The 14,866-nt window shown below is 45.4% G+C and overlaps 1 protein-coding gene and 1 long non-coding RNA gene across 6 annotated transcripts in view; one reads left to right on the top strand and one right to left on the bottom strand.

Annotated features, from left to right (window-relative positions):
• Positions 1-14,866, bottom strand: part of CFAP20DC (CFAP20 domain containing) — a 121,278-nt gene that overhangs the window by 18,376 nt on the left and 88,036 nt on the right. For all 5 annotated transcript variants that reach the window (XM_090021424.1, XM_090021422.1, XM_090021421.1 and 2 more), the window contains one exon: positions 10,192-10,253. In XM_090021424.1, the coding sequence (XP_089877550.1) occupies positions 10,192-10,253 (62 nt within the window). The remainder of the gene's footprint in view (positions 1-10,191; positions 10,254-14,866) is intronic.
• The window catches only part of LOC149855968 (uncharacterized), a 228,096-nt gene that overhangs the window by 143,105 nt on the left and 70,125 nt on the right, over positions 1-14,866 (top strand). The window lies entirely within an intron of this gene.

Genomic DNA, 14,866 nt, shown 5'->3' with positions numbered 1-14,866 from the left:
TGGCCTGATATATATGAATAAAGGGTGCTGACAGATATGGGAACCCCCGCCACCTCCCCCCCCCCCAAAAAAAAAGAAAAAAAAACCAAACCAACAGTGCTTCACTGGAAGAGAAATCACTTCAGTTTGACTCGGCTTGCCCAGTGTCTGCATAGCTCACGTGTTTCAGCAGGGCTTTTTGGCACTTTTATGTAATAGCTGGTTCAGTCAGCTATTTGACTCAATATGCTGATTCAATCAGCTGTTAGATACAAATCCCAAAAAGCCCTGCGGAAGTGCATAAGCTATACAGATGCTGGGCAAGGCGGGTCAAACTGATGCAGTTCCTCTTGTGGGTGTGCCAAGCTGAAAGTAAAGCACTGTTGGTTTTTTCCCCCACATCTGTACGTAGCCGAAGAGTGCACGAGCTGTAAATAGCACTGTCACAGCCCTCCAGCGACATACCCAGACATCACCATGTCCCAGAAAGCGTGGGTCTCTCTGTACTCTTAGCCTGGCACAAGTCTAGCTCACTGCTGACAGAGAGCAGCGACAGCATCCTCCACTCTTATGGCGCCACATGACACGAAAGTCTAAGTAACAGAAAGAAGCTGTTTAGAGTGTAGCCGGTTACTGAAACAATACAGCTGTGTTTTACTGTGACACCGTCTTGCAGAGAGACCAAATAGATGCACCACTGCTTCATGGAGCTAAGTAATAACTGAGAGAGGGCAGACAGGTCAAGAGGTTTCAGCAAGGGAGAAAGAGTGAAACATCGGGTACAATTCTGAAGAACTGGGGTTGTGACAGAGGGACGCAGAGAACCCGTTACCACAACCCCAGGGAGGGACTGCCTGGGAGAGAGGAGGCAGATACTGCAGGAGCAGGGAAGAGGTCAATCCTGCTAAGGGCTTCCATCTGGACTGTGCCACAGTCAAATGCATGAACACTTTCTACATGTTGGCCCTGTGTGTGTGCTAAGGTGTGACAAGTGCAGCAGATCCTTCCTAATTCAGATTAACAACAAGATGACCCACTGCAAATGACTGTGCATTGTGGCTGAGTAGACTGAGTGAACAAGCAACACGAAAGAGCAGTGTGCCTTTTGTGATACATTATCCCTGTTCTCTTATTGTGACAACTGCAGTGTACTTTTATAATACTTCATAATGTAATGTTGTCTGTTTTGTAAAAGTAATGAAGCTGTAGGACTTGGCTCTTGTAATGAATCATAAAAATGAATGTGCTGCTTTGTTTGCTGAGTTCATTTGTTAGCTTGCATTTTCAACCTTGAGGTATTCTGCAACCAAGTCCTTGCTTAGAAGCGGGTGAGAACCATTTTTCGTATGACTTCTACAGGGTGCAGATGTGCTGTAGTACAAATACATGTGATGTCGAAAATCCTTTTTTACTGCACTGAATTTCAAGGGAGTTGAATTTTTCTGCATCTCTCAGCGGTACAATTTGAGAGCATGAGCCTGTGAGGCAGAGGTCTGTTTGGTTGTCACTGCCTAGGATGGACAAGAGTGCTTGAACTGCAATTCAGGCATAGCAGTTTTGCACCCTTCCTGGAGAAATGTGGCCCTTGTAGATCCCGGACTGGGTGATAGGGGCAAACACTGATGTCTTCAGAAATGAGGCACGCAGAAGAGAACTCCATGACAGGAACTTTTAGTCAAAGAAAATGAGAAACAACCATACAAATGGTGGGCAAGAGGAATCGACAGCTATACTGACAGATGTATTAGAGAATAGCCTCTCTTATTTCCTCCCTTTCTTTTAGACACTAGAACAGAATATTTATCTACTGACTTCATTCACCTCCAAGTTACTTTACTGTGGAAATGGTTAAACCCAGAATTAACTTTTATACTGAGTTATAAACTCCTGAATGGGGTTGTATGATCAGAACTGCAGGTGATATGTGACAATATGTAATGACATTTTTCGGAAGTGTCAGGTAAGTAAAATAAATAAATGCATACTTGCCATAGAAGTGTCTTCTTTTTTAGGATGGCAGAATAGCTTATGAATATTAAACACATTTCACTAACCAGCCCCTGCGACTTAAGTATTATGTCTGTTTCCTAGGTCCTCAATTAAAATGATTTATCTACGCACACACAGACACCAGGAATGAAACCTAGATCTCCAGGAGCTTTAGCCCCTAACCCACACTTTTTCAACAGGTAGCAGAGGTGCCCCCTTAGTTTGAATAGAAGTACAAGTCAGCAAGTGTTTCCTGTTCATAGATTCTATAGACATTAGGGCTGGAAGGGACCTCAGAAGATCGAGTCCAGCCCCCTGCTCCAGGGGCAGGAAGTCAGCTGGGGTCAAAGGATCCCAAAAAGATGAACATCCAAATGTCTCTTGAAGGCATTCGAAGTGGGTGCTTGAACTGCCTTTGGTGGCAGGCTATTCCAGACCTTGGGGGCTCGGACAGTAAAAGACGTTCTTCATTATGTCCAGCCTGAAATGGTCGCGGCGGAGTTTGTGACCATTTGATCTTGTCATCCCTTGGGGCGCTCTGGTGAACAAATGTTCCCCCAGATCCTGGTGGTCACCCCTGATAAACATAGATGGCCATCAGGTCACCCCCGAGCATGCGCTTTTCCAGGCTAAAGAGCCCCATGGCGCTCAGCCTGTCGTCGTAAGGTCTGTTTTCCTGACCTCTGATCATGCGTGTAGCTCTTCTCTGGACTCTCTTGAGCTTCTCCACATCCTTTTTGACTTGTAGGGCCCAAAACAGGATACTCCAGCTGTGGCCTCACCAAGGCCGAGTACAAGGGGAGAATGATGTCCTGGGATTTGCTTGAGAAGCATCTATGGATGCAAGCCAGCGTTTTGCTTGCTTTACTAGCTGCAGCATCACATTGCAGGCTCATGTTCATCTTGTGGTCAATCCTGACCCCCAAGTCCCTTTCATCCATAGTGCTAGTCAGTGTAGCACTGCCAAGTCTATAAGGATGCTGCAGGTTTTTCCTCCCAAGGTGGAGGACCTTGCATTTTTTGGTGTTAAACACCATCAGGTTCTTGTCCGCCCATTTGCTGAGCCTGTCCAGGTCAGCCTGGATCACCCGCCTATCTTCTGGTGTGGATGCTTTGCCCCAAAGTTTGGTGTCATTGGCGAACTTGGCCAGTCTGCTCCTGACTCCAGTGTCCACATCATTAATAAAGATGTTGAACAATATGGGTCCAAGGACAGTGCCTTAGGGGACCCCACTGGTCACAGCGCACCAAGACGATTGGCTCCGGTCAACCACCACCCTCTGGGTCCGACCACGGAGCCAATTCCCCAGCCAGCAGATCGTGGTGGACCCGAGGCTGCAGTTAGCTAGTTTCGCCAAGAGGTGATCATGGGATACCAGATCTAAGGTTTTTTTGAACTCAAGATATATGACATCAATCTCTTCCCCCTTGTCCAGGTGATAGGTCACCTGGTCGTAAAAGGAGATGAGATTGGTCAAGCAACAAACCCGTGCTGGCTATCCCTCAGTATGTTGGGGTCGGTCAGTCCATTGAGAATGGCCTCTTTAATAATCTTTTCTAAGATCTTCCCTGGGATAGAGGTCAGGCTGATGGGCCTGTAGTTTGCCAGATCCTTAGACGCAAATCATTAGACGCAGGGGTTGCTGTGGATGTAGTCTTTTTGGACTTCCGGAAGGCTTTCGACACTGTCTCTCACCCTGTCCTCATCAAAAAGCTGAGAGACTGTGGTGTCGATGCCCACATGGTCAAATGGGTCGCCAACTGGTTGGAGGGCCGCACCCAGAGGGTGGTAGTGGATGGGTTCTTCTCGACCTGGAAGGATGTGGGCAGTGGGGTTCCGCAGGGCTCGGTCCTCGGGCCTGCACTGTTCAACATCTTCATCAGTGACTTGGATGAGGGGGTAGAAAGCACCCTGTTCAAGTTTGCTGATGACACTAAGATGTGGGGGGATGTGGGTGCACTAGAAGGGTGCAATAGGCTACAAGCTGACCTTGACAGGTTGCAACGGTGGGCGGATGAGAATAGGATGGGGTTTAACACTGATAAGTGCAAGGTGTTGCACATGGGGAGGAAGAACCGGCACCACACTTACAGGTTGGGGAACTCTCCTCTTGCCAGCACGGAGACGGAAAAGGATCTTGGAGTCGTCATTGACTCCACGATGAACATGGGCCGGCAGTGTGGGGAGGCAGTCAAGAAGGCCAATCGTACCCTATCATGCATCCACAGATGCATCTCGAGCAGGTCCAGGGAGGTGATCCTCCCCCTCTATGCGGCACTGGTCAGGCCGCAGCTGGAGTACTGCGTCCAGTTCTGGGCGCCACACTTCAAGAGGGACGTGGACAATATGGAAAGAGTTCAGAGGAGGGCCACTCGTATGATCAGGGGTCAGCAGGGCAGGCCTTATGAGGATAGGCTACGGGACCTGAACCTGTTTAGCCTCCACAAGAGAAGGCTAAGGGGGGACCTTGTGGCCTGCTACAAACTGGTCAGGGGGGATCAGCAGGTATTGGGGGAGTCCCTGTTCCCCCGTGCGCTGCCAGGAGTGACCAGGAATAACGGTCACAAACTGGCGGAGGGTAAGTTTAGATTAGATATTAGGAGGCGCTACTTCACAGTCAGGGTGGCTAGGGCCTGGAACCAGCTTCCAGGGGAAGTGGTGCAGGCTCCGAGCCTGGGGATTTTTAAAAGGAAGTTAGATGAGCACCTTGCCGGGGTCATCTGACCCCGGTGCTCTTTCCTGCTAAGGCAGGGGGTCGGACTAGATGATCTACCTAGGTCCCTTCCGACTCTAGCTACTATGAAACTATGAAACTATGAGATCCACTTTCCTCCCTTTCTTGAAGATAGGCACCACAGTGGCCCTCTTCCAATCTTTAAAATTTCCTCTAATTACGATTCCAAGATTCATATATTCCTTTCACCAAAAGACTCCAATGCTGAAGGCTGAAACAAAGCTAAAAATGAATTCTGTTATACAAAGTAGCTTATCCATTTTTGTGATTCATTACTGAAGCCACTATAGACAGCTATGATAACAAAAATTAGAAAAATCACATGCTGGGATTAAGTAATGATTACAGATTGTAGTTCTGCTCTTTTTAGGAAAAGGTACATGACTCCTTCCTAATCTTTTGAAGTTATTAACTTTTTAAAACATTCTGATTTGCAAATTAATACAACAAAAATGTTTTTTGACAGATACCAATTCCAAAACTACAGAACTTTGTTATAAGATTAAACAACTGGAGCCTGTGTGAAATATAACCTCTGCTAATTTATTGATCTTTATGCTATTTATCTGCTTCTAGTGGAAAGGAGTAAAAAAACTCATGCTTACTTATGAAAATATTTGAGATTGTTGAGGAAAGAAAAATGACGACAACCCGATCAGTCCTATGCTACACATGGAGGTTGTAATGACAAGACAGCTTGCTTTAGTCAGCCTACCCTGTGCCAATGTGAAGGGAGGTCAATGGCTATTAATCATTTGTCAAGGGCTGCAGGCCCTTATCAGGCAATTATAGATACAAGAAAGTTTATATCACACCCACAAATGGCAAAGTTACCAAGTCTTTACACTGTAATACACAGCTGACACATTTTATAGATAAAATATAAATCTAGACAAAATGCTGATGTAGATTGCCTCAGCCATTCCATTTGGGCATTTAGTATACACTTCATAACTTGACTGGTTTTTCTCCAAACTGGCTCAGTTTGGGGCTTTTCTTATTTCTAAACGTTAGAAAGAAAGGCCAAGATGAACACAACCTATGAGGTCAGAGCAGAAGTGCAATGGGGAAGAGTGCAGCCAAGGCATCTGCAACTTCAATTAGATTCACAGATGTCAAGGGCTGGAAGGGACCTTGCAAGAGCATCGGGTCCAGCCCCCTGCACTAGGCAGGAAAGACTGCTGGGGTCAGGTGACCGTCCGGTCTCTTGAAGATCTCCAGGCTAGGTGATTGCCCCACCTCTGGAAGGACACCCTGACTGTGAAGAAGTTTTTCCTAGTGCTAAGCCTGAAATGGTCTTCCAGCAGTTTGTGGCCATTACTCCTGGTTTACCCCAAGGGCACCCTGGTGAACAACTGTTCGCAGGCACTTGAGGTACTCCTCTGATGTAGTGGTAAGCTGCTACCAAATCCCCTCTCAACCTTCTCTTTTTTAGGCTGAGGAGACCCAAGTCCCTCAGCTGTATGGCTTGCCATGCAAGTCTCTAATCATACGGGTGATTGTACACACTTATTGTACACAAGCATGGAGGGGCTCTTGCAAACCCCGCAGGACTCGATGGAACCTCTGAAGATCCAAGCCCCGGCTGGTCCGTGTAGTGAACTCATGGATGGGCCCTCCGACTGGAGCCTTGGTCACACCAGCAGCACCCAACAACCCACGGTAGGTTTGCCAGACTTCCATGGCCTAACTAGACTTTTTGGGAGATCGATGACTTCCTTTAGGCTTTTAAGACACTAACAACTCTCCTAAATCTCTCAGTCTTACTGGGATTAAGATATCTGGATGTTGCTGTGCTTGCTGTGTCTGCACTGGGGGGCTGTGAAAACTGTGGTTGGTATTCAAGATAAGAGGATAAGACAGCTAAAACAGTAACCAGTTAGATGCACGGTGGGTTGCAGTTCCCAGGACTTGTACTTGGAAGGTGAATTCATTCCAAGCTGAGGGCAGCGGAAAGGTATCATCCTATTTGTTAAATGTAATGTTAAGGCAGAGTTAGGCAGAGTTGGGACTCCTGTTATTTTAGATTCACCAGTAATGAGATCTCCCTGTTCCTTTACTTACAGCTTTTGCCCCCTGCCCCCGTGAACAATATTTCTCAGTTGTCTATTTTAAGTGAAGTGTAAAAATGTTGTTGATTCCAGTCACAAACTATAAACTGCTAATGTATTACATGCCTCTCCTCCAGTTTTCATATCATGATGTAAGCTGACCTCATAATTTGGTCATCAGCTATATTTACAGCCTACTAATGCCTTTCTGGCAGTTCATAAGAGCTACTGAATTTATGAGGTAGTTACAAGTCAGTCTTTTTACAAATACTTTGATTGCCTGCATTTCTCAAAAATGATTTTCTAAAAAATTCTACACAACTCTGTTTGGCAGATTAAACAGCAGCCAAGGCCAGTAGCAACTTGGATTTTCCAGAATACTGGAAAAGGACAAGCGTAGTGCCATCTTTAAAAAAAAGGAGGCTCAGGAAATTACAAGCTGGTCAGTTTAACTTTGATACCTAGGAAGATATTGGAGCACACCCTCAAACAAACTATTTGTAAACACCTAGACGATAACAAGGTGGTAAGGAGCAGATACCATGGATTTAGCAAGAGCCTGTCATGCCTGCCTAACCTGATTTCCTGCTCTGGCGAGGTGACAAGCCAAATAAATGGCTGCAAGGCAAGTGCCTTACTGGTTGGATATCTGTACTCAGAGGTAGTCGGCAATGGGTCACTGTCACACAGGGAGAAGGTTTCAAGTGTGGCTCAGAGGGCAGCTGCCCTGGGTCCAGTCCTGTTCACTAATGACTTGGAAGATAGAAATGAATGTGCACTTTATACACTGGCAGACGACTCCAAGCCGAGTAGAGTAGCGAATACATTAGAGAACAGGATTAGGATTTAAAATGGCCTTGATACATTGGAAAAAGTCTGAGAAATAGGAAGCAATTCAACATGGATAAGTGCAAAACGGTGCACTTAGGACAGAACAGTCACAATGCACATCCAATCCCCAGCCAGGTTTCCCACCCCCACCCCTTGTCAGCCAGTTCTCACTGCTTCGGCTAGAGAGCAGAGGGGCAGGGCCAGCCCTGCTCTCTGGAGCAGACAGCACAGCCCAGCCCAGGGCTGCATAGCATGCTGGGATGCTGGGGGACTCTGATTTAACTTAAACCGGGAAGGGGTTTGGGACAGAAGTGCCATAAACCAGTTTGACCTCAATCAGTTAAGTCTGATACCACATTCAACCAGATTTATCTTAAACCAGTTTTGGCCATTTTGAAGCTGGTTTATGTGCACTGAACTTTTGTTCTGTTACAGGTTTAAACCAGTTTCTGATCACTTAAACTGGTTTATGAGTACCTTCTGCCTCTAGCTTTAAAGGCACAATGGGATTTGATGTGTGACCCCAACAGTTGTGCTTCCTCCCATGCTACACATACAAGACAGGCGGCGCAACTGTGGTTAGGGATCAGATCCCCCTTGCTCCAAGCTGTCAGTGCAGACGGAGCCTGGGATCATGATCCGGCGCTCTCCTCGCACCAGCAAGTAGCAAGCCAGGCAGGGGATCCACACTCCCAGCCTCAGGAGTGCTGACTCAAGGGCTCCCATGTGCTCATGAGCCTGGGGGCACTGATCAGCTGATCCCGGCCATACATAATTTTAGGTATGATGGGAACCAGCCACACAGCTATTACACAAAATATGCATGACTCTGCAGCCAGGTTATTATTTAAGGCACGATTAACCAGTTAATCACATTCTAAGTATAATGTCTGTCAGGGGCTTATGAGTTTTTAGGGCAATACTTCTGCAGAAAAGACAACAGCCCACAGGGAGGCATTAACAGGAGTGTCATATGCAGTCACCAGAAATGACTGGAGTGATTTTTCCATTGAAACGGTGAGACAGTACCTGAAATACCATGTCAAGTTTTGGGCAGCGCATTTCAGTTAGGGCATGGACAAAGCAGAAGAGTTCAGGGAGGATAGTCACAAAAATAATTAAGAGATCTATATATAAGGAAAGACTGGAAGGACTGGAATTATTTAATCTAGACAAGGGAAGACTGAGGAGGAATTTGATAATACTCTTCAAATACAGGAGGGGTTGTTATAAAAAAAAAGGGCAGTCAATTGTTTTCTGTGTTCACAGGGACAGAAGTAATGGGCTTAACTTCTAAAAAGAGATTTAGGTTAGATATTTACAAGAACTTTATCTATGAAGGTATTTAAGCACAGAAACAGATTGCCTAGAGAGGCCGTGGAATCTTTTGTTTGAAGCTTGTTTGAAGTGTAGGTCAGGCAAGCCTTTGTCTGCGATGGTTCAGGCAGAGATGACATTGCCTTGAGCAGGGGGCTGGACTACACTGGGGTGTCAAAGTCCTACGGGCCGGACAAGAGATGCTGGGTCAGTCTGTGGGCTGGATATGTGGCACAGGGCCAACCCTGCAGGTCAGATCAGGCCCACAGGCACCCCTTCTCCTCCGCCATGCCAGATCCAGTTTGCACAGAACCTGCTCCAGCCAGTCTGGGACCTACACCGTATGCAGCATGGGTTCCAGACTGGGCAGAGCAGGCACTGTGTACAGCACACGGTCGGGGCCTGGTGCATGGGGCTGGTCCAGCAGGCGCCACGTGCACTGCGGGTCAGCTCTCGAGCACTGCAGGCTGCACCTTTGGCACCCCTGGGCTAGATAAACGACTCACCTTTCAGAGTGTGTTAGCTTAATATGTTAACTCCATGCCTATTAGATGAAATCTGTGTGTGTTTCTGTGTATAAAATGCAGCCAAGCACACACAGAAACCTGAACAGAACGAAAACTGGGCAGAATGGTTTGTTACTGCACTCCAGTCCCAGCAAAGGCTTACAGGAGGAGTGCCAACTGAACTGCGATCAGTCACACAGACGCAGATGGTGGACAACTGGTTCTTTCTCAGCTCCAGTCAAAAATAAAAAGGTCCCAATGGGACTCTTACTGCTGATGGGGAACAGAAACAACTGCCAATCTGCGCAGTTAGTACACATCATAGACAAGCCCCATCTGCCATGACCCCTGAGCATGCGTAAAAATTCTCCTATCCTGACGGTGTCATCCTCCTGGGTAGTATTAAACACACGCCCCATTCATGACCATTCAGGTTCCTCAACTGTGAGAGACATGCACAAATACTCAAACAAATCCAGTCCTGGTAGGTGAGGCAGTGTGATGGGGGGCAGGCTCCCGAGTCACATAGCACAGAACAGGCTCTACATTGATAAGTATGTGACACTAGATGACGGCTATGTGCAGCAGAGCTCTGCCTTGCATCCTGGGCCAATGCAGACTAACTGCCTTGTGGAAAGTTACTGAAAACCAAAGCGGGAGCAGAACGCTCCATGAAGAGGTAACAATGGAAAGAGAGTGAAGTTTCAATCACAGAACGCTGCACTTACTATTCAGAAGCATCTAATCGAATTGTCACTGCCTGCGCTATAAATGGAATCTCACCGTGGGTTGGAATGGGAAAGTGGGTTCATTTCTTTCTGGTAGTGACGACCTTGATTGACAGGCTGTGGAAGACAGAGGAAACAGCAGTAAGACAACACCTTGCAAATGTTCGTGTCTTGTGTCAAGTAGATGACACATGGGAAGAGATTGTTGTAATATCTGATATTAGACTTTTTTAGTCTTCCTTTGTGGTTAAAATTCAAAAAGGGCAGTCAGCCCCTAATTGCATAAAAGTAAAATTTAAATATAAGACTTCCCTCTTCGTTCTACAGTTTCAGTTATAGCATAAACACTCACATATGATACATTTATATGAACTGTACAGCATATATATACACGGTGGAGCGTGATATTAAAGTATCATTTACCTATATGTTATAGGTATGATTATATAACTCTACTATTGTCGTTCATAGAGAAAATTTTGCATTTCATACCAGCAAAGCTAGCACGGCAGCTCTTGGTTTCAAAGAAAATGGTCAGATGAGATGCACTGTAAAAATTTCATTTCACAAACATTTAAAAGGTTTAATTCTAAATATGTATTTTGATGCTGATTGGGAGTGCAATTAACTTTTAATTTTTCACATTTTATAAACCTTTAGAATTCACCTTCAAGGTAAAATGCATTTTTTAATATATCTACAGTTGACAGCTATGCTGTGTAATGTACTGTACCCAAAGCTATTTTATTCCTTTTGGGCTGTCATAGTTTAGAACAGCTGCTAAATAACTTATATTTCAACAATTTCTCCTGACAGCAGCGATATTACATTTCAGTTCTCAGTAAACTATCATTGGCTATAAAATACAGTTTTTAGTATATCATTTTTATAGTTGTATAAGAACATCTGTTCATCTGTTCCAACTGCAGCTCAACTATATGATCTATATATCTTTGCTGTTCAGAAGGATTTCTGAACCTCATTTAAGCCAAAAATACATGGGCATTTTAATGAAGCTGCAAATGATGGAAAATTTAGTCACAGAAAACATGTTACATGTAAAATATTTCTTTGATACATATGCTTGCTGTACAATCTACCTATACACAGTATTGCTTTATAGGAAATAAAGTGTATTCTAGAGATAAAAGATAAACAATGATCTGCCTTCTGGTGGTGCTGTTGCTATAGATTACACAGAGGGACAGAGAGGTTATATAAAATTAACCAGTTTTTAGAACAACCCGCCCCCCCTAACTTTTAGTCAGAGCTGGATTTAATAGAGAGGAAAGGATGTTATTGCTTTAAATTAATGGAAAGATACCACCTGGAAATGCAAGTAATCTCTCAAGGTTAATAACAGCCAGAAACAATTTTTCAAATTGCCCTTAATTTTTTAAAACAGAATAGCTGGGTTATTCTTATTCATTTTCTATACATCATGCAACCCCTGCTGCTGTGTAAAAACAGAAGATGGCTGCAGATATGCTGTTGCTGCTCCACAGTCTACATACAACTTTTATCAAGGGGCTGATTTCCAGCAGTCCTGCAGCTCCCGCAGAGCCGGCTGGAGTGATGAGTGATTCCCAGTTCTGGCGCTCAGTCCTGGAGTGAAGACAAACGGCCTTTTAGTTATGTAAATTCTGAACTTCAATATGAAATGGAGCCTTAGCCAAAGACGGCCTTCCTGCATCCAGGGCATGATTCACCTTTGGCTTCACTGCTGGGCTGTGCAGGGATGAGGCAGGAGGGGCTCGGGGGCAGTGGCCTGCAAACACAATCTGCTCGTCACGGAAGGGGACTCCACATGGACTCCAAATAGGCTGACTGTTAATCTCTCTGCTACTCAGATTGCCCACGGGGCAGCCCACACAGCACACCTGAGATGTGCTTAATGTTGAGGCTCAATTAAAACTCTGCCTGGCAGTTCTATGAAATTAGATCAAGGAGTCATCGAGTTTAAGGCCAGAAGGAGCCATCAGATCATAGTCCGACCTCCCATGCAGCAGCGATTGCTGATGAAAATGTTGACTATCATCAGGTCTGGAATGCTTTCCTGCAGAGCCCCACTGCAAATGCCTTTATTCGATGCTGATCCCCAGCAACATCTCTCAGGTTCCAGGTCCTCAGCAATTCAGCATATGCTTTATTGATCCTGGCACTGTTCATTTTTAACAGGGTATTACATGACACTAGGTCAGATGCTCTGTACCAGGACTGTCCAACTGGCGGCTGGCAAGTGGTTAAGTTGCAGCAGCTGCCGAAGCCAGTGTGTTACTGCGGCTCTGCAACCCAGGCAGTGGAGACCACCATCACCCTCCTGCAACCTGCCTGCCCGAGTCCAGGGTCTCCAGCTTCCCGTGGGGCCAAGGGGGTTGGCCACTCCTGTGTTACACACACATCAGCAGGTTCTGTCTAAGCAACTCCCTTTATCAACTCTTCTTCTCCAAAAATGAAACCTATTGCTTGACCAGACCTGTTTTCTATAAGCTTATGTTGACTAGCATCAATCATTATTTCTGTTCTTCAATTCTTTATTAACTGAATGCCATATACACTTTTCCTGTGCTGTGCCTGGAACAGCTACCAGGCCAAGTGTCCTGCAGTTACTGTGTTGCCCTTTTGCCCCTGTTGAATACCGGCACAACATCAGCTCCTCCACCCTTCTGCGATCTTCCCAGGTTACCAAGTGTACTAAAGATTAACAACAGGCTAGAGGTGCCAGTTATTTGGGCTGGCTGACTTAAAAAGGTTCCTCCCAAGTAGGTTTTGATGGACATTCCCCTAAGACACTTTTGCACTGGAAGAGGCAAGGATCTTTGTGGGTGATACCTTTTACTGGACCAACTGCATGGTTGGGATAAAGTTAGATCTCATTCCTGGCTCATCATGGCTTCATGGCTACAACATCAATCTAACACTACTGGACTGGAAAGCACTTAGAGAGATATGAGTGTATCATCCTGCTTCTTTCCAAATATAGCACTGCAATCCAACACTCGGGGTGGCTGACGGTGTCTAGAAGACTCCCATCCACCCCCAAAACTAGTATCCAAAGGCACCCTGGTAGTTGTCACAGCAACTGATCAACTGCCACCTTGCTGGTCCACAGACTCCTCTTGGTCAAGGCAGAGGTGTATTTCTTGCTAGGCCACTGTCCCTTGCTGCAGTGGCTCTGTGGATACACAGTAGATTTCAGATCCTAGTGGTCTCCATCTCACATCTCCGAGGAATGTTACAAATCACTTCCAAAACTGGAAATGCAACAGGCAGTACACTTGGCACCTAGGTATCCTAATGGCCCACTGCCCAGCTTGCAAAGACCAGAGCAGGAGCCTGAGCAGGGCTGCACAGGTAAGATGGCCACACTGACTGCCTGGGCTTAGAAAGCTTCAGATGTTGGAAATTATTTTTTTTAATTGAATTTGCTCCTAAGTTAAAAAACCTTCAAAAACCTGTCTCTCTCAAAGCCCAATAGATTTCCTTGTAGGCTTGATTTATGTAGAGAGATGGCCACGAAAGACTTTTATGAATAACCACAGCTACATCTAATTACACTTTTAAATTACTAATTTATTATATCTAAACATTTTTAAACTGAAGACATTAGTCTGAAGCGTAGAGAATTTGATCAAAGCACTAGGATCAAACAAACTCTCTCTGCATTCATATCATGCTTGGCTAAATATTGGAGTCGGACATTTTATTTTAAAAGTTCTTTTTTGTTTTAAGCACGTAATGCCTGTAAAACCAAACTTGACATGTCTACATATTCTTATCCATTTCTTGATAATTAAGCTACTCAAAAATTAATGAGGCTTCTAGTCTTTTCCTTTACTTGAGACCCCAATGAGTAGGGACAGAAAGTTACGCCTTATGTTTGAGTCTATCAAGTGAATCCTAGAAAAGGGTAAGCTGGACTGGACTCCGCCAAGGAATGACAGTATCAACGTGTCCTAAACAATTAAAACCACGTTTCTGACCTCCTCCAAACACTGCTTTGTAATCTGGCTGTTATGGGGATAATTGTACATTTATTAAACAGCCTCGACTTCCTGGGCTATCACCAAACTCCAATGCAGAACGTGCTGTTGTTCATTACAAAAGATCTGCATGTCAGCAACCCCCAAGTGCCAAGCAGCCCCTGGAGGTCACTGGCAGCCAGTCAAGTTCCAGTCCCCCTCGCACCGCAAACCAGTGTGCCCGTGTGCAGCTGATCCCGGGTCGAGCCTGCCCATATTAGATGTGCTCTGAGTCTTCCCCAACCACAGGCCACTTTCAGCATTTACTGTTGTTTCACGAACTATGAAATAAGAACTATGTTAAATGGACTAAGATGGTCTTGCTTTGGAGTAGAGTCTCTAAGTGCCTCTGTATGCTGCTGAAATGTTATTTTGTGACCTTGGGCATTCAAGTTCTCAGCAAACCATAACAAATGTTCCTCTGCTTCTTGGAGCAGCGCACATTTGGGGACCAGTTTTTCTTTCTCCAGCACTGGAAGAAGCAAGTAGATCAGAGCTGAATTAAATCAAAGCAGGGGCTGTTTTTTAAATTATCAGCTGACCTTGCATTTAAACTACAGCTCTACAGCTTTAAAGAAAGCACATCCGTGGAGGGGTGCGTGGGGGTGGAACATTATGTTTCTTGAACAATGGCGTCGAGGGGAAGAGGGCAAAGCATTCTTTTTGTCTGCGGCCTGAAGCGAGAGGAGCGCTTTCTGCACAGGGAAT

The sequence above is a fragment of the Crocodylus siamensis genome, chromosome 11, assembly GCF_052110815.1.
Source record: "Crocodylus siamensis isolate JL-2025a chromosome 11, ASM5211081v1, whole genome shotgun sequence".
NCBI classification, from domain to species: domain Eukaryota; kingdom Metazoa; phylum Chordata; order Crocodylia; family Crocodylidae; genus Crocodylus; species Crocodylus siamensis.
Note: the sequence above shows the minus strand (reverse complement) of the source record. Positions and strands in the feature narration are given on the sequence as shown.